The sequence below is a fragment of the Citrus clementina genome, unplaced genomic scaffold (assembly GCF_000493195.1).
Source record: "Citrus clementina cultivar Clemenules unplaced genomic scaffold, Citrus_clementina_v1.0 scaffold_2, whole genome shotgun sequence".
In the NCBI taxonomy this organism is placed as follows: Eukaryota; Viridiplantae; Streptophyta; class Magnoliopsida; order Sapindales; family Rutaceae; genus Citrus; species Citrus x clementina.
Window position 1 is genome coordinate 9,470,582 of NW_006262688.1, and position 22,479 is coordinate 9,493,060.

The window sequence follows — 22,479 nt, forward strand, 5'->3', positions numbered from 1 at the left end:
GTAATATTCTCTATAAAATTATAGCAATGAACGTTGATAATAGGCTTAAATCACTCCTTGGGGAAATCATCTCTTTCCCACCAAAAAAAAAGAAAAAAAAAAAGCTTTAACTTGGGACGGAAGATGAAAAGTTTGCAACCATTGTAAAATATAATGGTGTATAGTGCAATTTTTCCCTAAACTTTACATGCATATTTGATATTCCATTGAGTAGACATTTTACCCTCCCTATATTAAAAAGAAATTAACTAAAATTATTAAATTATTTCCATTTATTTTTTTCATTGGGAAACAAAACTAACTTATAATACACCTCACCGCGCCGAATCAAAACCCTAAAACCCTCCTCTCTCTCTCTCTTTCTTTCTCCTTAAACCCTACAACAAACAAACACAATCAGTGAATCAAAAAGTCTACTTTCTTTCATTCTTCAATCGTAACAATTCACAATTATCAAAATTCAGTGAAAAATCAATTCAATGTCCTCATTGGCCACCAAAACTCATCCGCTTCTGAACAATCTCCCTCCATTTCTGACATGGCGGGCCCTGGGGTTCCGCACCATCTGCAGCGGTCGCCTCGGCTTCGCCCCGTGCGAACCAGCCCCGCCCACCCCCGCCCCGTCCGTTGCCGGCACCAAAGTTCTCGAAACCTTCAAAGAGGAGTTCGAGATCGGTTCCCGCCTGATCACCCTGGAGACCGGTAAAATCGCTCGCTTTGCTAACGGCGCCGTCGTTTTGGGCATGGATGAGACCAAGGTCTTGTCTACTGTTACTTCCTCTAAAGGAGACTCTGTTCGCGACTTTTTGCCTCTCACTGTATGTGTAATTGAATTTATCGAATTATTATATTTTATTTATCTATGTTTCTTCTTGTTTTAGAGACACTTTCTTATTTCAATCTGAAGCATGTACATGTGTAAACTGTGAAGTATATATATATATTTTACCTTGCGAATGTAGATATATATATTTTTTTCTGGAAGCTAAGAGAATTTTGGTTCATAGGATCGCAACTTTTGAAGGATTCATTTTATTTAGAAAATAAAAATATATATGGATTTATGGCACTGTTGTTATGAAGGAAATGGAGAGACACTTAAGAATTGAAATGGAGGGAAGAGACCAGAATAAGACGTGGGAGCAACTAATTTTGAGGTCTAAGAGGTTTCGAATTGTGCTCAGTTACCTCTGCTCTTGTAATTTCCTTCTTCGCCTTGACAGAGAAATTGAAACTGCACCGGGAGGGAAGTTCGGGACTCCAATTTCCCTCCATTTCTTTTCATTTTTCCTTCAAATTAAAACTGTGACACACTGGAAATAAATTGATTTCTCCAGTTTTCTCTGTTCAAACCAAGAGAGTTTCATTCCTTATACTTCTACACTTGTGTGTTAAAAAAAAAAGATTTAGTCCATTAACAAGTCGCAAGAATCAGTAGGACCCACCTCATTTCATCCATCGATAGGGATTAATTCCTATTGATTTTATGAAAATGTTTTCAGCTTAACATTTTGGGTAGAATATGAATTGTAATAGGTTGACATTTAGAAGAGACAATATCAGAGACATAAAATGGTGATACCGGTGATTATATAATCATGAACAGCAAGATTAGGATGGATAATGGAGACAAAAGAAAATCAGAAAAATGGTAAATTGTAAATGGAATAATGAAATCCAAGGGGCCTTTGTAAAAAGCATAACATTTAGGACTAATCTTTACATATTCAGTTTTCAACAATGCTAATAACTGTTATCTATTCTATATTTGTAGATTTGTTTTATGCTTAAGTGTGTGTATGCTGCTGTGACTTAACTAGTATTTCTTTATGTAAGGTTGATTATCAAGAGAAACAATTTGCCCAAGGCGTCATTCCAAATACGTATATGCGGAGAGAGGGTGCTCCAAAAGAACGCGAACTTTTAGTTGGTCGTATCATTGATCGCCCCATACGACCATTATTTCCTGCTGGATTTTACCATGAGGTTCAGGTATGGTTCGATTACTTTTGTCATCTTGATTTTCTGGAAATTTTCCGTTTGTTCTTAAATGTTTCTTGATTGATATTGCTTGATTCAAGGTAATGGCAAGTGTTCTTTCATCTGATGGGAAACAAGATCCAGATATAATGGCAGCTAATGCAACATCCGCTGCTCTTATGTTATCAGATATTCCTTGGGGTGGCCCTATTGGAATGATACGAATTGGAAGAATTTGCGGGCAATTCATTGTTAACCCTACCATGGATGAGGTAATACTTGACACTATTTAGTACTCATTCTTTCTTTTTCTCTTCAAACACTCGGAACAAGCATCACTTCTAGGATTAGGTTAAGTTATATCACAGAAGTCTGCTCGTCGGTATACTTTTTAAATTTACTCTGCCGCCTTCTACTTCTGGTGACCCAGTAGATGCTTACCTTAAAGTTAAACCATTTGCAGATTTTTACTCTCGTCAAATAGTTTTGTTTTCATATCATTTTTATTTCTTTTTTCTGAGATCTTTATATTGAATGATAATATGGAGAACAGTAAACAGATGGTAACTTATACGTAGCTGTGAGGTGCAGAATGTGAAAAAATAAGCATATGGGCAAGTGATGGAAAAGTAAAAATGAAACGAGTTCTTGTGCTTCAATGTGAAGGTTGCCCTAGGTTCTCTTTTTTTTTGGGGGGGGTATTATTATTTTTTGTCTCATTAATATTCTTCTTGGAATTTTAATCTAATAGATCTGTTAAAATCAGACTCTGCTTACTTTTTTTGCTTGATGGTCTCCAAATGCAAATGCAGCTTAGCTTAAGCGATCTCAACCTAGTATATGCCTGTACAAGGGAGAAAACTTTGATGATAGATGTTCAAGCTCGTGAGATCTCAGAGAAAGATCTAGAAGCTGGATTAAGACTGGCTCATCCCGAGGTATGACTTTGAACAGTATTTCTGAATATTTCTTTATCTTTGAATGCTAATATTGATTGGTTATTTCTTCTTGGAATGCTCATGTTGATTGGCTTTGGTCATTCAGGCAGTTAAATACCTTGAACCTCAAATAAGACTTGCTGAAAAAGCTGGTAAACAGAAGAAGGAATATAAATTGTCTATGATCTCTGAACAAACATTGGAAAAAGTCAGTAACTTGGCCGAAGCACGTATTGAAGCTGTTTTTACTGATCCTTCATACGGCAAGGTACATTCCAGTGGCCTAATTGCCAATAAATTCAATCTCACATAAACCTTTTCTTGTCCATCGTGTTTGTGTGTGTAGGTATGCATACACCGGTGTGCTCGGTAATTATTTATGTCAAAATTGTTTTTTTGAATTTTTTTGCTGTTGTAATTTGTTCACAATCAGTTTCAACGTGGAGAGGCTTTAGATAAGATTGGACAAGATGTGAAAAAAGCTCTTGAAGAAGAATGTGATGAAGAAAGCTTGCAAGTTCTACCGAAGGCAGTAGACACCGTGAGGAAAAGGGTAAACTATTTCCGATGAAAATGAACATTTGTTTTTAATTTTTTGATAAGAAACTGTCTAAACTGATTTAAATCAAAATGACCCAAATGAAAGAAACTGGTTTGGAGATTTAATATGTTGGTTTCTCTCTATATGTTCCTGTTGATATTGATTTTTTGTTTTGATTGTGCTCTCCATTTTTTCTTATTTTCCCTTTTGTTGACAATTCTCATTTTTATAGATTTGCCTGATGAAAATTGCTGTTGAAGTACACAGTTCTTGTGTTCTCTCTAAATTGTAAAATTACAGCAAAGTATATACATGATTTCAAGGCTGGCTGGCAATTATTGCAGTTTTGAAATCCTAAAACTTGTTACTTATAGAATAGTTACGAACCATATAATTCTGTTGGCTTGAATATGAGTCATCCAGCTTGATATTTTGAAGATCTTTATTTGGGGAAGAAATGCATACATAGTAGAAAGCTCAGCTGTCAATTATAGATTGCAGGAATTCTAATCTCAGTTTTTTTTTTCTTAAATGCTTCTTCTGGTTCTTCCATCTTTTAAGGTCAACAATGTCTTAAGTTTAGAAAAAATAATCAGGTCATTCGAAAAAGGATTATTGCAGAAGGAGTCAGGGTTGATGGGAGACAACTTGACGAAGTTAGACCTATCTATTGTGAGTCTGGTAATTTACCTATATTGCATGGATCGTCACTTTTTTCTCGAGGAGATACTCAGGTCAGTCAACATTATCTCCATTTGATGACTGAATACTTATGTAAAGAAGCATGTCGAGTTGTGTTGCGTTTATAGAAATTTTAAGTTTGGTCTTTGGGATTTATATTTGGAACTTAAAACAGGTTCTTTGCACTGTGACACTTGGAGCACCTGCAGAAGCTCAACGCTTGGAGTCCTTGGTTGGTCCGCCAACAAAGCGCTTCATGCTTCACTATAGTTTTCCACCGTTTTGTATCAATGAAGTTGGGAAACGAGTTGGCCTAAATAGGCGTGAAGTTGGACATGGTAAACCAATTTTTGTTTTTCATATTGTTTTATCCTTTATATATAGTTTTCCAGTGTTTAAATTTGGGAGTACAAAGTACTTGGTTACCCTTTTTCTCCTATCAAAATACCTTGACTGTTGCATCTAGCTTTGACGTGCGTAATTCATTCAATACATTTTCTTTCTCTGTGCAAATGGATTAATTTGATGCTGGTTTCTTTTTTTTTTTATAGGGACTCTTGCGGAGAAAGCCTTGCTTGCAGTACTGCCTCCTGAAAATGATTTTCCTTATACTGTGCGTGTGAATTCAGAGGTCATGGCATCTGATGGGTCAACATCAATGGCTACTGTCTGTGGAGGTTTCCTTCTTAATACCCAATAATTTGTACTTTTTATGTTTATTGTCTGCTTGGAAAAGTTGGAACTTTTTTTTTTTGGGCATATTCATTTACCAGGTAAGTATGCTTGTCAGTGCTTTTATTTTTGTTAGGTGTTTGACAAGTCTTTCATGTTAAGTTTACGGATTGATAATGGTCCATAATTCTCTTTGGCCATAACTAATTTTCATGATTTTGATTTTGTTTGCCTGCAATAAAATATTTATCGTGAATTTTTCTCCTTGCAGGCAGTATGGCTTTGATGGATGCTGGCATTCCATTACAACATGTAGCAGGTGTTTCAGTCGGTCTCGTTAGTGAAGTTGACCCATCAACTGGCGAAATTAAGGACTATCGTATACTGACTGATATTTTGGTGAGATTTTTACTTGGGTTCTTTCAGTTTTTTCTTGATGGATGGTGGTGGTTTGAAATAGTTCTATTGTGATGCTGATATTCCTTAATTTAAATAGTGAAACTTTCTTTCCATCTGTTAGATGCTGTTCTCAATCTTTAGCTAATTTACATCTACTTCTCTAATGCGATCAATATCAGCTACACCATGGTAATTTGTTTGACAGTGTTTGTCTCCAAGTACTGCTGACTTTCCTATGAGAGTTTATTTGACAACGGGCTTTTGCAGGGTTTAGAAGACCATTTAGGGGACATGGACTTCAAAATTGCTGGCACACGAATAGGAGTTACTGCAATTCAGTTGGATATAAAACCTGCTGGAATTCCTTTAGATATCATATGTGAATGTTTAGAGCATGCTCATAAAGGTCGTCTTCAGATCCTTGACCACATGGAGCGAGAAATCAGTGCCCCACGAACTCAAGATGATAGAAATTCTCCTCGACTAGGTTAATTTTTTAAACTCCATTTTGCTTGCAAATTAGATATTTGTTAGTTTTCATTGTTTGAATACTTTATGATTTAACTGAACATTTATGATCTGTCATGCAGCTACTTTGAAATATGACAATGACACCCTTCGCCGTTTGATTGGGCCCTTAGGTGCTCTCAAAAGAAAAATTGAAGAAGAAACAGGTCTAATTCAAATTCAGCAAAAGTATTTTTTTGTGCCTTGTTGATTTGTCAAATGATTCCTCTTGTTTTTAATTTTTCATAAGTTACTGAAATAGTAATGCTTGTGCTTGTGATTCAGGTGGACGTATATCTGTAAGTGATGGAACACTTACTGTAGTTGCTAAGAATCAGTCTGTAATGGAGAAAGTGCTAGAAAAGGTAACTATTGTGTTCTAAGTTTCAAAAACAAGATATGAAATATTCTTTAAAAAAAAACTTGAAATGGGTCTTTTAACTGGTTTTTCTGTGTTTAATTGTCTTAAAATATTCTTTACCTTCAGGTTGATTTCATAATTGGCCGTGAGATTGAAGTTGGGGGGATCTATAAAGGTGTTGTAACATCAGTCAAAGAATATGGTGCTTTTGTAGAATTTAATGGTGGCCAACAAGGCCTGCTACACGTTTCTGAGTTGTCACATGAACCGGTATATACCAAAGTTTTGCATTGTTAATTAAGAGCAGTTCTAATTATTTGGTTACCATTATTTCATTCTAAATATATGTGTTTATTTCATATATCTTAGGTAGAACAAAGTTTTCTTTTTCTTCATGTCTTTAGTTGGATTAAAAAGACGAGTTTATTCTAGCTTGAACTCATACCTAGTGTGTCTGCTGGGTTACAGAATCTAATTTGTTCTGATTTTGACGCAGCATCTTCTGAAAAATTCTATTTTGTTCTCAAGAGGTATAATCATCATCATTTGCAAATTGTACAAGTATGAGTAAGGCTTAAAATATAAGGTTGATGGGTCATCGCAGTTGCAGAAACTGTTGGAAAAATTAGGAAATAGATAATACAAGACTAATGAACCTGATAGTTTGAGTATGCTGGTGGCCTTAAAACTCACTATTTCGTTTGAAAAAGAGCAAGTACATATGCTGGAAAATACTATTAGAAAATTTTATTCTATGGTTATTTTGTATTCCTGCTTCTCGTTTTCCTCATTTCTGCATTTTGGTTCTTATACTTTCAATGCTTAACAAGTACATGCATGTGCTAAATGTTGCACCAATTCGAAATTTAAAAAAAAAAAAAATAGATATTCATTTTAAAGTGAGTTAAATCACATCTGAAGGATATATCAATATGATACTCAAGGGAATGGCTTACTTGGTTAGATCTCTTGCAGTGGAGTAAAATCTTCCTCACACCAGTGTTGGAGGGGGCTTGAATTTAACTTGTGATTGAGGAACAATGGGATGGAGGAGAAGGGGGTGTATTCTTTTATCAATAAGCATAGAAATCAACATGAGAATAGTGGTTCCTTGTCACTTACATCTGATATCTTTGCCTCATGGAATTGTTTAATGTGTCTTGTGCTGGTTATCAGCAACATCAAAATTGGCACATTACTAGTGCAACAGATATAATATTTGAGGGATTGTTGAAAATATTCAATTGGCAGTCCATGTTTCATAAGGTGTTTGACTTCTGGAAGATACTATCTTGGAGTTCATTTTTGTTTTAAAGGGCTTGAAGAGAATTACATTGATCAACATCTGTGAAATGTGATGGCCATTAATTTATAGAAAACTTGTAGGTTGCTCATTGATTCATATGTAGGTGGTCCAGAGATATGTCTTTGAATGGATGCTAAAAGTTTTTCATGGTAGGGTAGAAACGGATACGGGTACAACTTTCAGCTTACATACCATCTCATTTCTTCCATATGTGTATACCTAGCCATAAGCAGAGAACCCTACTTGAAATTGGTAGAATTAAAATAACTAATGTGGCATCTTTGAGGGGAGAAACTGATAGTTTGTAGAATGTAATGGAAGATGTGGTGCCCTTTAGACCAATTGGTGAAAGGCAATCTGGAATCACGGAGGGATTCGTAATTGGAGCCCTGATGGAAGCCTCATTCACCACTCAAGAAAAGACGATACTCCTTTCTGGATGTATATATTTGAAAAGAGGAAGCAGCTCTTGATAAGGGAAACAGAACTCATGTATGCATGATTCTCTCTTTCCGAAACTGCCAGTTGGATTCCATTGGTTTGTCGTAAACGAGGTCATCTAGCTATTTGACATGGTTGGTATATGCATTTAAGAGGTTCTTGGAATGCCCAGAAATATGTAGTAATTTTGCGTCCAATATTAAACTGTACATGTTCTTTCAAACAGTACGATTGTGTTAGTTTGGGCATGTGTGACCGTGCTTTAATATGTGTTCAGTCATTATTTTTTTTTTGGCCACAGTTATTTTACTTCGCTACTGATGATTACTTTTTGAGAGACACTGATCATGGAAACTCTTATTCCAGCAGCAATGATTTATTGATTATATGTTCTGTTGAGCTTTTTGCTTGATTTGGTTCATATCTTGATAAAATTTTCAATTTTGTAATGATACTTCATCAGGTCTCCCGAGTTTCAGATGTGGTATCTGTGGGCCAACAGCTCTCTTTGAGGTGCATAGGGCAGGATGTTCGTGGTAACATTAAGCTATCCCTAAAAGCAGTTTCACCCCGACCAGAAGCTGATGTGAAGGGTGTGGTTGAAGGATCTGTTCCAGTTAACAAACAAGCTACTGACGTATGGGCATCAGTTGGGGATGTGTCTAATGGGCAAAACCCCGAGCTGCCAATGAGAAAAAATGAAACTCCTGGGGTAAACTCATCTACTTCCTCTACCCCAGCAGTATTAATTCGAAGTGCTGCAGAGTGTGATGAAGAGGAAAAAGCTTCTGGTTTTAGTCAGAGTTCTAAAAGTACACTCAAGTCAACTCTGGCTTCAAAATCTAACAGTAAACCAAAAAAATTCACCTCTCAAAGTGATTTCTTTTCTTCTACAAACATTCAAAAGTCAACTTCTTTCTCTCAAAGGGAAAGGGAGGAATTAGCTGAATGTCTCTTTGGTACAGAGGACGGAGATGAGGATAATAAAGGAACCAGAGTTGAAGCTATTGTAAGTGCTAAAAATCTGAAGCTTGGCACAAAGGTTGCTGCCAAGGTTTATCAAGTACGTGCACGTGGGTTGGTTCTTGATTTGGGTGGTGGAATCCGTGGAATGTACCGGTTTGAGGTATGTATTCCATTGTTTTTTAACATAATTTTTGAGTTGATGAAGGTGACAATGCTGATAACAATGATGTTGGCTCTTTTTTTCTTTGATTCCTATTGAAGCTAAAACATTGTCCTCAACATCTTACATTCAGTACTAAGTTCCTTTTTTGCCCATGTGCAAAATTGTGGGCAATGTGTTTAACGCTTGCTGCCATATTTATGTATCAAATTAATTCACATTTTTTTCCCCAAAGAAACCCAAAAAAGTTATCTATTCATGTGAGGTCCATGTTTGTAATGACCAAATCTTCTTTACATAAACAGCTATAATTTTTGTGAATATTTGAATCATATAACAATTGTGTTTGATAGTTTCCTCTGTTTTGCAAGGATATTTATCATTTTCTTGATCCCACTGGTAGGATATATGTTACTTAATTTAGGCTAGTATTATAGTTTTATCGTTTGCTTATCCCATCATCTTGAGAGTGAATGTGATTGTCCCCATTTTTATTTTTTTTTGTGTTAATGTTTAGTTGTTTTGAAACATATGTCCAAAATTCCAATGTTTATCATTTAGATGGTGATTTTCCTCATCTCTCTCTGGAGTTATCATTTTACTTTTTGACTGTCATGCAGAATAATGAGAAGAAAGACTTTGTGGTGGGTGATGAGCTGCTGGTCAAGTGTTCCAGTTTTACTGGCAAGGGGATTCCAGTCGTGTCTTTGGTGGATTCCTAGGAGGATTAATATACTTAGTGACTGGCTCGGATTGACTTGACAGGATCGTGTTGAAGCAAACACTGGAAGATTTGCTGAAGAAACTGTGCAATATAGCTTGTTTATGAAGCATTAGTTTGAGCAAGCTTTTTGTGATCTCGGTAATCTTTCGGTACGTGAGCGGAGCTGCAGCCAATTCAAATATTTGTACTTGCAAGAAGCATTTTGAACACCGCAGTCACCATTTGTTATAAAATGCAAAAAATTCACTTCTAACCCACATGTTTTGGTTACACAGGGCTCTTTCCATGTATGTATTGTAAAGCTAAGATTGAGTTTCTTACTGAAAGAATTGAGCTAGGTTGCTTAGCCGGGTAGGACGATGAAGTTTTGTTTTTATTGTAGGATGATGAAGTTTTGTTATTATTATTATTATTATTTTTTTTTTGTTTGAGTAGCACACTAGAGGGAAATAGTTTTGTTAAGTGCTAGGAGCATTTGAAATATTTGAGAACATGGCAAATTAAGCCCAACTAAATAAAAGAATAATATTTTTATTTAGTTTTTTCTGCCATAACTCCTCATAAAGTCCAATTGTGCTTTTAAACAGGATAGGAAATCATTCAATTCAAAGTGAGTTGCTGTATGTCATGTTGGGATGCTAACATTGTTTTTAAAATTAAAGATTATTTATTTACTTGTCGTGGCCACACATTATTTATTTGCTTGACATGGCCAAAGAGTCAGGCTAAGCTGGCAGATTGGGATTGAGTTGTTTAATATAGCCTTTTTCAGTGTGTTTGCAGTTGCATGGGTTGGCTTTGCCAAAGTTTGGATAACCACCCCACGTTAATTTAACACCGCAGGTATAACGACCCTAAATCCATGCAAAAGCAATAAAATTATTAACTTATTCTTTAACAAAATAACCCTTTGGAGAAAAATTTAAAAAAAAAGGAGAAAATTAGGAAATAATTAAAAAACAACAACAACAACTAATGTAGGAATAAAAAATTCCTTGATTGATTAATTTTCTGATGCATGCAGATGCAGTGTGTGTTGATTTATTCCCATGGCAATTTATCATCTCTCATTGATGATTGCCATGTCAACAATCATAACCTTCCCCTTCCCTGAGGCTAATGCAGATGCAAGAACAAACATTATAGAACGCCATTGCCAAAAACTTCCCCCAGAAAATTCATCAAATTACTTGCATAACTATCACGCACTGTTGAATCTCATGAGAGGAGAGATGTATAAAAAGAAGTTTGCATCTAAAGAATTCGGGATCCCGCCTTCAAGAACATACATGTTATCACAATGCATGGAAGATCTTACTCTTACAGAATGTAATACATGCTTCGCTCAGATGAATCATCTCTTGGCCGATTGCCTTCCCGCCATCAGCGCTCATGTTTTTCTCGATGGCTGCTTTCTTAGGCTCGAAAATTATAGCTTCTATGGGGAGCCTTTTGCTCCCTTTGATGACATGGTGCTCAGCTATATTGATCTTTTCTCTTTTGGGTTTTTATTTTTTCATGTGCTTGATTGATTGAATTAATTGATGATGTTCTTTGAATTAAAGTAGAAATGCGGCGTTGATGCTGAACAAGAGCAGCAGGATTTATTCAGACGGGTAGTCGAAGAAGTTGTGAACAAGGTCAGTAAGAATGCGCCCAATGAAAATGGATTCGCGACACACAAGTATACCCTAGCTGATGTATCAGCATATGCCATGGCTAGTTGCTTGAAAACATTGAACCACCAAATGTGCTCCCAATGCTTAACTAAGGCCGCTTCAACTGCCTTAACTTGCATCCCTGCAATTGAAGGCCGCGTGTTATTTGCTGGCTGCTTTTTACGATACTCTCGTTACGAATTTGCCAATGACTTCAAGCCTCACAAAGATGACCAAGGTTTGTTTAATTACTGATCTGCTGGCTAATTAGTGGTTCACTGGTGAGATATGTGTATGCTCGACTCAATTCATTAGTTTTGTTCATATGGGTGCAGAACAAAGAAGATATGTGTGTTTATTTTTGATATATGCCTTTGCTGGGGTTCTGGGATGTGCATTGGCAATTGTACTTGGATTCTTTCTGGGTAAAGCTACTTACAGAAGAAGGATTTACGGCAGATTACAGAAAGGTAATTAATTGTTTAATGTTTGTTCAGTTCTGTTAATAAATGAATTTAAGGATGACACTGGGCACCGCCTGCAGCGGATTTGTTATTATCAAATCCGCACCTGCTGCGGGTTTTAATTTTTTAAGAAAACTTACCCGTTGCAGGTTTTGACAATTACTAAATTCACAATGGTACCTAACGGATTTTTTTGCGGCTTCTCACATTTAAAATCACAAATGTTTAATATGTAAATTTATATTAATAAGCTAAAATTTCATATAATATACTTTCTAAATTTAATCAATGTAAATAGAAAATTAAAATTTCAACATCAATCCAACAAAAATTTTTAAATTTAAGTATGAAATATATAAATCCATAAAAAAAACCATAAATGCCATGAAAAATTCATGGGTGTGTGGCTGCTGCTTATGGGTGAAAGAAAAATAGTTTTGAAGGCTAGGTTTTGCAGTTGCTGCTCAAAGGTGAAAAGAAAATAATTTGGGTTTCCTTTAGGCTAGGTTATGAGTTGCAACTTGCACACACCACACGTGACATGTTTGCACTTTACATTTATTTAATTTATATATTTTTAGATTTAATTATTTTTCAATTAAATTACATTAAATTATTTGGGAAAAAAAGTTACAGGTTTGGCGGATATCCATCGGATATTTAGTTAATATCAAACCCACCAGCAATATAGTGCGGGTTTAAATTTTTAATATTAAACCCGCCCACAACCCACAAAATTACTTGTAAAGTGTAATGGGCGGGTTTGAACAAATTTACGGATACCATTGCCATCTCTATAAATGATCTAAGATGCATTGTGCCCTTTGATGGAATTAATTTGGAATGTAATTAATGCTCTAAAGGAATGGAGATGGACTTATCGCTATTACATAAAAGCTTGAAGTTCTTGCAGTTCAAGTACTCAACAATAGAAAAAGCAACTGATTGCTTTGATGAGTCTAACAAGCTTGGTCATGGAGGATATGGAGAAATATTCAAGGCATGTACATGCATGCGCCCCCTTTAATTTCTTCGTTTTCATCTATCTTTTCTTTTTGATGCCTTACTAATAAAACTTTGTTCTATAATTATTGAGCAGGGGACGTTACAAGATGGCAGAGAAATTGCAGTCAAGCGTTTGTTTATTAGCCGAAAGAATCGAATTAAGGAGATTTGCAATGAAATGGATATCATGAGCAGAGCTCACCACAAGAACTTGGTTCAATTTCTTGGCTGCTGCTTCACCAAGAAAGATAGCTTTGTTGTCTATGAATTTGTACAAAACAAAAGCCTCGACCGCATCTTGTTTGGTAAGCATCAATTTCAACTAATGAATTAGTTACTTGTGTCTCAAGCACTCTTGTAATAACCTCTTTGGTACTCATGGAAGAAAGACCCGAAACAGAAGAAGGAACTTGATTGGAAGAAAAGGCATGCAATCATCATCGGAACAGCTGAAGGATTAGAGTATCTTCACAAAGACGGTCAAATGCAGATTGTGCATAGAGACATCAAAGCGAGTAACATCTTATTAGACTTGAAACACAGACCCAAAATTGCAGATTTTGGCCTCGCCAGGTTTTCTTCGAGTGAAAAGTCTCTTTTGCCAAACACTGCTATTGCCGGTACATTGTAAGTAACTCAATTCCATAATCAAATTTCCTTAATAAATCAACATTTTATTTATGTTACATGGCTTGCTGATGAATTTTCCTCTCTTTTTTTTTTTTTTTAATTTCCCTCTAATGTAGAGGGTACATGGCTCCTGAATATATAGCAAATGGGCAATTAACAGAGAAAGTTGATATTTATAGCTTTGGGGTACTTGTACTGGAAATTGTTAGTGGTGTCCAAAACAACAAATTTCAATCTGATGATGGCTTTGAGACTCTGGTAACACATGTAAGTAGTACTCATTACAAAGATATCATTGACATCCCTTACACTTTCAAGTAATGTCATGTTCCTTTTTAACTACTTTGATAGACATGGAAGCACTTTCAAGCAAAAACAGTGCTGGAGATCATAGACAAAAGCATCGAGATTGAAGACGTTGAAGAGGTTAAAAGGGTTGTGTGGGTTGGTCTTTTGTGCACACAAGAATTGCCGACTCTACGACCATCCATGACAAATGTTGTACAAATGCTTAAGCAAAAGGACATTACATTGCCAACACCATCAAAGCCTCCTTTTACAGATGAATGTATGGAATTATCACATACTTCTGGCTTTTCTCGCCGGCAAAGTTCTGCTAAAATTTTAAGAGTTTAGGGAGTTTATGTTGGGTATATATACACATATCAACAAGTTTATTTGCTGCAATGTGTATAATGTGTATGTGTTTTAGATTTATGATAGCTCATCATCCTTTTCTTAAATTTTGCTCAAAAACCTTGCATTTGCTGTTCTTGTTTATTTTCTCTTTAACTTAAGTTACTATTTCTTTTAATCCATATGAGGTATTTTTAAGACCACATAAGAAATTTTAAAATCGAATCATCTCTTTTAGGTGATCCATATTGTTATCTGGGCACACACATTATGCAAACTAAAATATATACAAGAAAGAAAAAAAAATGTACAGAATTATGTTGGCAATTGCAAATGCGAAGAATAGAACACTTTTTTATTTTTTATTTTTCATTATTTTGATTTCTTGGAGGCCCAAATAAGAAAACGAAAAGACGACCAGAGAAATTAAACTCGGTGCTTCTGGTAACAATTTAAAAATGGATTCCCAATAGAATTTGTTTTATATTTTTTTACAGTAATATTCATATATTACAGCCAAACAAAAAAAAACTCTTGCACAAATAATTTCATTGTCATGTAATATGACTATTGAATTAATCATGTGGACTGTTTGCGAATTTAATTTTTTTTATTAAACTATCGTTTTCATACCGCATTAGTTTTTTTAAATTTTTTTGTACAAAAATATTTGTAGCCTTATCATTTTGAGCGAAGGGGTTCATTCTCTAAAAGTTGATTATGTAAATTGTTTAGACAATGTTACTCTAATCCTCACCCTCCAGTCATCCATCTGGGTGGGTTGCCTGGAGTTGTTAATGCTTTGGGAGCAAGCGCTGGACGTCTTATCCATGTTAATTCTCTGAACTCATCTACACTTATGGGATATGCACAAAAGGTGGTCATGTCTTACAGTTGTAACCAGCATCTGCACATGCCCATTTGCTTTTTCCTTCTTATCTTATGTAACTAAATATCATTTTTTTTTTTGCTTGACGGGAACATTCTTATACTCTCAAGTCCTCTCTTTTCAGATCCATTTTGTGAACAACATGTGACATCGTTGATGCAAGAGATGTTTCTTCCGGCACAAAATTCTGATGACCATCCACTGCAGCAGTATGCAGCATTGGCACTGTCATTTCCCCGATGTCATCTGTGGACCAACAAACTACTCAATCCTGTCCGCAATATCAAGGCTGATGTATCAGGTTCAAAATCTGTCTCTCGAAGTTTTTCCGAGCACAGTGCAGTCATGATGCTTGGTCTTTGGGTAAGCCATTTTAATTATTGGGGGTTAGGTCACGTACAGTCATGCTTAACTGATGCTTCTTTGTTCTATCAAAGCCTATTTGTTCTTTGGGTCTCAAACAATTATTTTCACCTTTTTTTCCCTTGTACGTATTTTCTTTTCTTGATAGTAGTTACATTGACTTCATTTTATCTTGAATTTTTCAATCTAGTTTCTGATTTCTTGGTAGTTAATAGATGTGCACTTATTATTTTTTGATTTCTGTTCTTCATTCTATGTGGGTTGGTTTTGCATTTTATATCCTAGAGTTATCCTCTTTGAAAGTCAACACATTAAGCAAGCAACGTTTAGTGTATTCACATTTATTTCTCATCCCCACCCCCAAAAAGAAAAAACAATGCAAAATTGAATTTTCAGAGCAGATAAATTTTGTGACAAACTAAAATAGGAAAGAGCAGCTATTTTAATGAAATTTTATAACCATACGTCTATTTTCTGTATATTTTATTTCGTAACTTTTAGCCTTGTAAAAAAAAATCAATATTAATTTTGGGCTGCCGTAGTTCTGAACTCTTTTCTAGAAGATAATTTTGATCATCAAATGCCCTAAGAATTTCTGGGCAAAACTACTTTGCAATAGGGGTTTGGTACCCCTTTTTTGTCTTTTTTAAGGTCAACTATAACGGAATCCTGTAATTTATCATTAAAATAAAAAAGCTAAAAACTTTTAAATTTTCACATATTAATCCCACATCTACAAATTTTCAGTTGCATTAATACTTTTGGAAGCCACGATTTTTAGGACAAAAACTCAATTAAATTTATTTAAGTGTGCAATTAAATTTACTCCTCTTATTTTAGGACAAAAACCTCTTATTTTAGGACAAACTCAATAAGGAATTTCAATACAAATTCCTTATTGTTTTCCCTGATTGTGGAAACTGAAATTTCTATTTTTGGATATATGTAACCAATGATACAAATTTTTGAATTGGATAATTACAGATCTGAAAGTTTTGGACAGGGTTGTTATGCCCAAAAAAATAATACTTTTAAATTAGCTTCTTAAGTCTATGAATTCTGAATTTTATGTAGGGGAATGATCATTGCACCACCTCTATTTTATTTTATGTTCATCCAACTACTACAAAATTCCAACGCGTTCTCTACACCATATTTCTTTTTAAATTTGTATCAATTAACCACTTTTGCACTAATACCATTAAATAATTTAAACGAAATAATAATTTTACCCCTAAATAAATTAAAAGAACATTTTATCTTTTAAAAGCTTTGAAAAATAAAATAATTATAATTATAAAATAACCCTAATTTTAAGAAAAATAAATCCCAAAATTAGAATTTTATTTTTAATAAAAATATAAATAAAAATTATAAGTATAAAAATAATTGCAAAATTTTGGGATTTAATAAAAGTTCCCTAAATTATTAAAATTTTGGGATTTATTTTTAATAAATAAATTCAGTAATTTTAATAAAATTTTGAAAAAATATAATTTTTTAATAAAAATAAGGTAATTATTAAAATTTTACAAAATCCAAATTTAATAAAAATCAGCTAAGCGCATCTATTTGGAATTTATTTTTATTAAATTTAGGGGTATTTTTATAATTATAATTTTCTTATTTTTCAAAGTTTTGTAAAACAAAATGGTCTTTTAATTTATTTAGGGGTAAAATTATCATTTCGTTTAAATCATTTAACAGTGTTAGTTCAAAAGTGGTTAGTTGATACAAATAATAAAAAAAAAAGGTAATGCAGAGAACATATTAGAATTTTGTGGTGGTTAGATGAATATAAGACAAAACAGAAGTGGTACAATGATAATTTCTCTTTTATGTATATATTTATTGGGTGTGTCTACTCTCACAAGCAGTCTGGTGGCTTTGAGCACATAATTGAACTAGTGAAGCATGTATTAGTTGCCCAGTTTGAGCTAGACTGCAATATAAACTGAGTTATATTGCATAAACTGATTTTTGCATCGGGTGTAAGTTACAGCAGCAGCTGTGCACACTGAAATCTATAGGGTCTAAGCTTTATTTTATATCATCATTGATCCAGAGCTCGAACCTGAAAAGCTGCTGTGCATACTGAAATTTATAATATTCCTCGTAAACTGGAAGAGTGAAAATTTTATGTTGCAAATCTCTTTGATGATGCCATTGTCATGCCTGGTTTCGTTGTTCCTAGCATTCCTGGCTCAGAATTCAGCTACCAGATATGACTAATCATAGTTGACCATAATATTTGAGTTCTTAGTTACTAGGTTATTTTTTAATGCACAAATAATCACTAGCTTTAGCTAATGTACATTTTTACCGTTCAATTGGGGTTAAATTGTAGCATCAAGGAAATGGACGAAGGGCCAGGACATTGGACTTCTCAACTAAGAGAACTTTTGCTATTCATTATTGATAGCAAAAAAATCCTCCCTACCTGTCTCTCTCTGCATCTCAAAGAGACCTTATCAACTGGTATAGTGTTGATAAATTCTGTCATTTTTATCATGTACAGCTAAGAACGTTTATTTTGCATCTGTTTATGACATTAAATTACCTTAAAGTTATGCATTCTTTGTGGTATGTGTACTTGTAAAAGGAAATATCTTTGTTACTTGTTGCCATTGCTTGTGTTTTGGTGATGCACGCGTTATGGGAGTTCTGCTACTGTTGGCAAGATGAATTCTAAATTGGGGTTTTCCATTGTTGCTGGCCATTTTGTTTTGTTTTTTTTTAAAGGAATTTCATTAAGCAAAACGAATTACAAACTATTTAGTAACCATGGAGGTGGAACAAAACTACATACTCGATAATCTGTCATAGAATTTCCTGCCCTCACAACAGAGTGAGCAGCAAAATTCGTAGATCTACGAACAAACGAGAATTTCACTTCTCCTATAACTAGAGCTAACTCCCGGTAATCCTCAGTGATGAGACCAAAGCCATTAGGGCCAGATAAACCCTCTGTCAGAGCTTGAAAAACTTGAAGGCAGTCCATCTCAACAATAACACATGAAAGCTTGTACTCCTTTAGCCAGCTAAAAGCCTCCCGGATACCAAGAGCTTAAGCCTCCCTTGCACTAAAAGTTCCAAGCCTGCCAACATATCTTGCAGCCAAAAATCCACCATCTGAATTGCGAATGACACAGCCACTGGCAAAGCTGCATTCTATTAAAGCATGCATGACAATTTCCTCATTGGCGTTACACACAGCATATGTGGAGATAATATCCGCCCTTCTAAGAGTAAGTTAGCTGCAGTAGGCAACCGTTTTTTGCGGCCCTCTAAATAAAATTCTTAACTATACTAGGAACATTCAATCTCCACAGTTTCCCCCACACACTAGCAAACAAATCAGATGAAATAGAATTTAATAACTTATAACATCTACGTACCGTATAACATCCACGAGGATTGGCCTGCCAGTACCATGCATCATTATCTCTTCGAGAACTGAGAGGGATTTGTAAAATTAACTCCTTATCCCTTGCATTAAACAGGTTTGACATAGCATCATAATCCCAGATCCGTTGATTAGGCACCATCAAGCAGCTAACAGGTGCTGCAACAAGCTCCTCATTAAGCTTCGTTGAAACAAAACCATCAGCAATATCTGGAAGCCATGGGTCATTTCCAATGGAAATATTGTGCCCACTGCCAACCTGCATTCTACTTCCTTGCACTACCATATCCTTGGCTGCTAAAATAGACCTCCATACGAAGCTCGGGTTGTGCCCCAAAGAAGCTTGAAGGACAAAAGTTCGAGGAAAGTAGCGAGCTTTAAGCACTTTAACCATAAGAGAATCAGGGCGGGTTAAAATGTTCCATAATTGTTTCCCTAGCAGCGCAATATTGAAAGAGTGCAGCTGTTTAAATCCGAGACCACCATGCCCATTTGGATTGCACAAATATTCCCATTTCAACCAATTAATACCTTTGCCACCCCTGTGATTGTTACGCCACCAATACAAGTTCATCATCCCTTCCAACTCTCTACACAGATCTTTTGGCAGTAGATAAACACTCATAGCATAATTAGGCATTGCAAGAGCTGTCGTCTTTAGTAAAATTTCCTTTCCAGCCCGAGAGAGCATATTCGAGCTCCACCCTTGAAGTATCTTCCTTACCCTATCCCGAATATAATGGAACACCTCTTTTTTTTTCCTACCAATGTAAGACGGAAGACCAAGATAAGCTCCATGATTAGTGGTTGCATTAACCTCCAGAAGCTCACACAGCTGTCGAATGTTGGGCTCACTTACATTAGCACTGAACGAAATTGATGAATTGCTGAAATTAACCACCTGGCCAGAGGCTTTACCATACACTGTCAACAAATGCTTAACCAACGAAGCTTCATTATGTGTTGCCTTAAAGAAAAAGAAACTATCGTCGGCAAAAAATAAATGAGATATCATGGGAGCACCTCTCGCAACTTTAACCCTATGCAATAATCCACTCCTTTCCTATCTTCTAAACAAAGAGCTTAAACCCTCCGCACATATAATAAACAGATACGGAGATAATGGATCTCCTTGGCGAAGACCTCTGCAAGGGACTATTGGCCCAACCTCTTTACTCTCTCGGAGCACACTATAGTGGACTGTGGAAGGAAGCTTCATTCTATTTGGTATCAAACCTCAGCTTAAGCATCATCGCTTGAAGGAAGCTCCATTCTATCCTGTGATATGCCTTTGACACATCTATTTTCAGAGCAGCAACTCCATGCTTTCCTTGCCTCTTCAGCTTTAAGAAATGCATGATTTCAGCCAATATTATTATGTTGTCTGTGATGGCTCTACCTAGGACAAAGGCGCTTTGAGAATATGAGATAACCAAATCAAGAACTAATTATACGATTAGCCAACATTTTGGATATAATTTTATAAAGTACATTACACAGAGCAATTGGTCTCATGTCTGATAAAATTTCAGGCTTTTGTTTCTTTGGAATCAACACAATTGAAGTGTCGTTTAAGCCTGCTAGAAAAGAACAGTCATTCACAAATTGTAAACAAGCCGAAACCACATCCTCACCGACAATGTGCCAGAAGCTTTCGTAAAAGGCTGGATTCATGCCGTCCGGGCCAGGAGACTTGTCGGGATGCATATCAAAAAGTGTTTTCTTAACTTCCGTGGCAGAGAAAAGAGTCAAGAGCACTGAATTCTGCTCATTTAAGTAAAGAGAAAGCAATAATTTTTAAACATAATTTCTGAACTTACCTATTGGTCCTAGACTATAATGCAGAATTTCTGAACACAATTGCGACTCAATTAAACCCTTTTTATCTCCCTGTGGCTGTCAAAAACCAAAATCTTTTCATTTTTTACATGTCCCATTAGGATGATGAAAATGAAAATGTTGTTTAATCCATTTGATCTATCAAGTTTCTTAAAACAAAAGACAAAAATCTTGAAATCCAATCTCACTGGCATCATAATTAAGGATATTGGTGCACACTTATAACCAACTAGTACTATTGTCTTCTTTAGATGATATACTAGCAATGGCTGAATTCTCAACTTTTTAAAGACTTTTTAGAGCCCAAATGTCAAAGCTCAAGAGTAAATAAAATGATTTTGTGCACCGTGTGGTGTATTATTATAATCATTGCAACAAGAGAATAATCATATCTATAATGAAAATTTTCTACAGATTAGTGGACCTTTTTCAGCCATTTAACGTGAAAAATGTGATGAAGTTTGTGTAGCAATGAAGCATATATTTAAGCAACCATGAGTGCCTCCCACAGTTGGGGTCCACTCAGGACATCCTCGTGATTCAGAAAAAAAAAAAAAGAAATTTTGACTAGAGTTGCAAAGACAAAAGCGAGCCAAAACCTGGTTTTCAAGAACAATAATGTTTGTAAGTGGATTTCTTTTTTTAAGATAAGATTGTAACTAACTCAAGAAATTGTCTTCTAAAAATTTTTTAAAAAATAAGCGACGGAATAAAAGGTCTTGTCTTCTATGACAAGTTGAGTTTGTCTTATCTTCTATGACAAGTGGAGTTCTTGTTCTGATTGCCTAGTTTATTGCAGTTTTGCTCAGTTTACAGCCTTCCGACGGCCAATAGTATGAGACCACAAATGGACATGAACGTGGCTTATGCTTCTTTATCTATTGATGACGAAGATGAAGGGGGTCTCATCATTACAGGGGAGGATATTGACGAGGAAATGAAAGGAAAGATCGACTGCCGATTTTGCTTAGTGGGTAGATTTTTAACGAACAAAGTCATTAATTTTCAGGCGATGAAAAACACAATGGCGGGCCTATGGTGTCCGGGGAAAGGGATCTATATCAGAGATTTATCACCAACTTTATTTCTATTTCAATTTTTTCATGAAGTTGATATAAGGAGAGTACTTGAATCCGGGCCTTGGACTTTCGATCAACATATCCTAATTGTCAAGCGATTGGATGAACTAGAACAGCCGCAAAACGTACCACTCTACCACACCTCCTTTTGGGTTCAAGTCTATTACCTACCAGTTGGTTTTCTCTCTGAAAAGGTCCTGCAAAATATTGGTAATTACATTGGTGAATTTCAAACATCCGATGAGAATAATTTACTGGATGTTTGGCGAAATTATATGCGTATAAGGGTGTCTATTGTTGTTCGAAAGCCCTTCAAATGCCGCATGCGATTGAAGAAAGCAGGAGGAGAATGGATTTGGATAGATTTCAAGTATGAACACCTTCAAGTCTTCTGCTTCATCTGTGGATTGTTGGGCCACACTGAGAAGCAATGTCCATCGCTATATGACTGTCCTGAAGGTGCCATCACCAAGCCTTATGGGCATTGGATGAAGGCTCCCACACGTCGGAACAATTTCAATCCTGGTGAGAAGTGGCTGCGTTCGGAGTCGATGGGAATGGGGGAAGAAAAATATGGAAAGTACACAGAATCTGTGGAAGCAATAATGGTTGATTCTTTGATTCCCACAAAATCAGAAGTTGCTAAAGTTGGTGGTGAAATTGATGGAATTCCAGTATCTCATAAGATATCTCATGATTTAATGCTAGCTTCCCATCAACGTAAAAACAAAGGTAAAAACAAAAGTAATGTTGGGCTTACGAATGAGGATGAGGAGGAAATAGAAATGGGCTTGGTTATTTCAGATGCTAAAAGGCGAAGGTCTGAGATTGGGC

At 35.5% G+C, this 22,479-nt stretch overlaps 2 protein-coding genes across 2 annotated transcripts; both read left to right on the forward strand.

Moving 5' to 3' along the window:
• Positions 1-364: 364 nt before the first annotated feature.
• Positions 365-10,179, forward strand: LOC18050882 (polyribonucleotide nucleotidyltransferase 2, mitochondrial). The gene is made up of 16 exons (XM_006446489.2): positions 365-818; positions 1,837-1,992; positions 2,082-2,252; positions 2,793-2,918; positions 3,025-3,186; positions 3,352-3,471; positions 4,056-4,193; positions 4,316-4,478; positions 4,692-4,817; positions 5,084-5,211; positions 5,479-5,698; positions 5,802-5,885; positions 6,004-6,083; positions 6,206-6,349; positions 8,290-8,952; positions 9,573-10,179. Exons 1-16 carry the CDS (start codon positions 480-482, stop codon positions 9,672-9,674), a joined length of 2,922 nt encoding a protein of 973 aa, XP_006446552.1. The 5' UTR covers positions 365-479; the 3' UTR covers positions 9,675-10,179.
• A 546-nt stretch (positions 10,180-10,725) lies between these two features.
• On the forward strand, positions 10,726-17,740 carry LOC18050883 (putative cysteine-rich receptor-like protein kinase 43). The gene is made up of 11 exons (XM_024190730.1): positions 10,726-11,148; positions 11,245-11,572; positions 11,670-11,804; positions 12,662-12,798; positions 12,898-13,108; positions 13,193-13,430; positions 13,550-13,700; positions 13,785-14,001; positions 14,834-14,965; positions 15,083-15,321; positions 17,669-17,740. Exons 1-11 carry the CDS (start codon positions 10,726-10,728, stop codon positions 17,738-17,740), a joined length of 2,283 nt encoding a protein of 760 aa, XP_024046498.1.
• Positions 17,741-22,479: the final 4,739 nt, after the last annotated feature.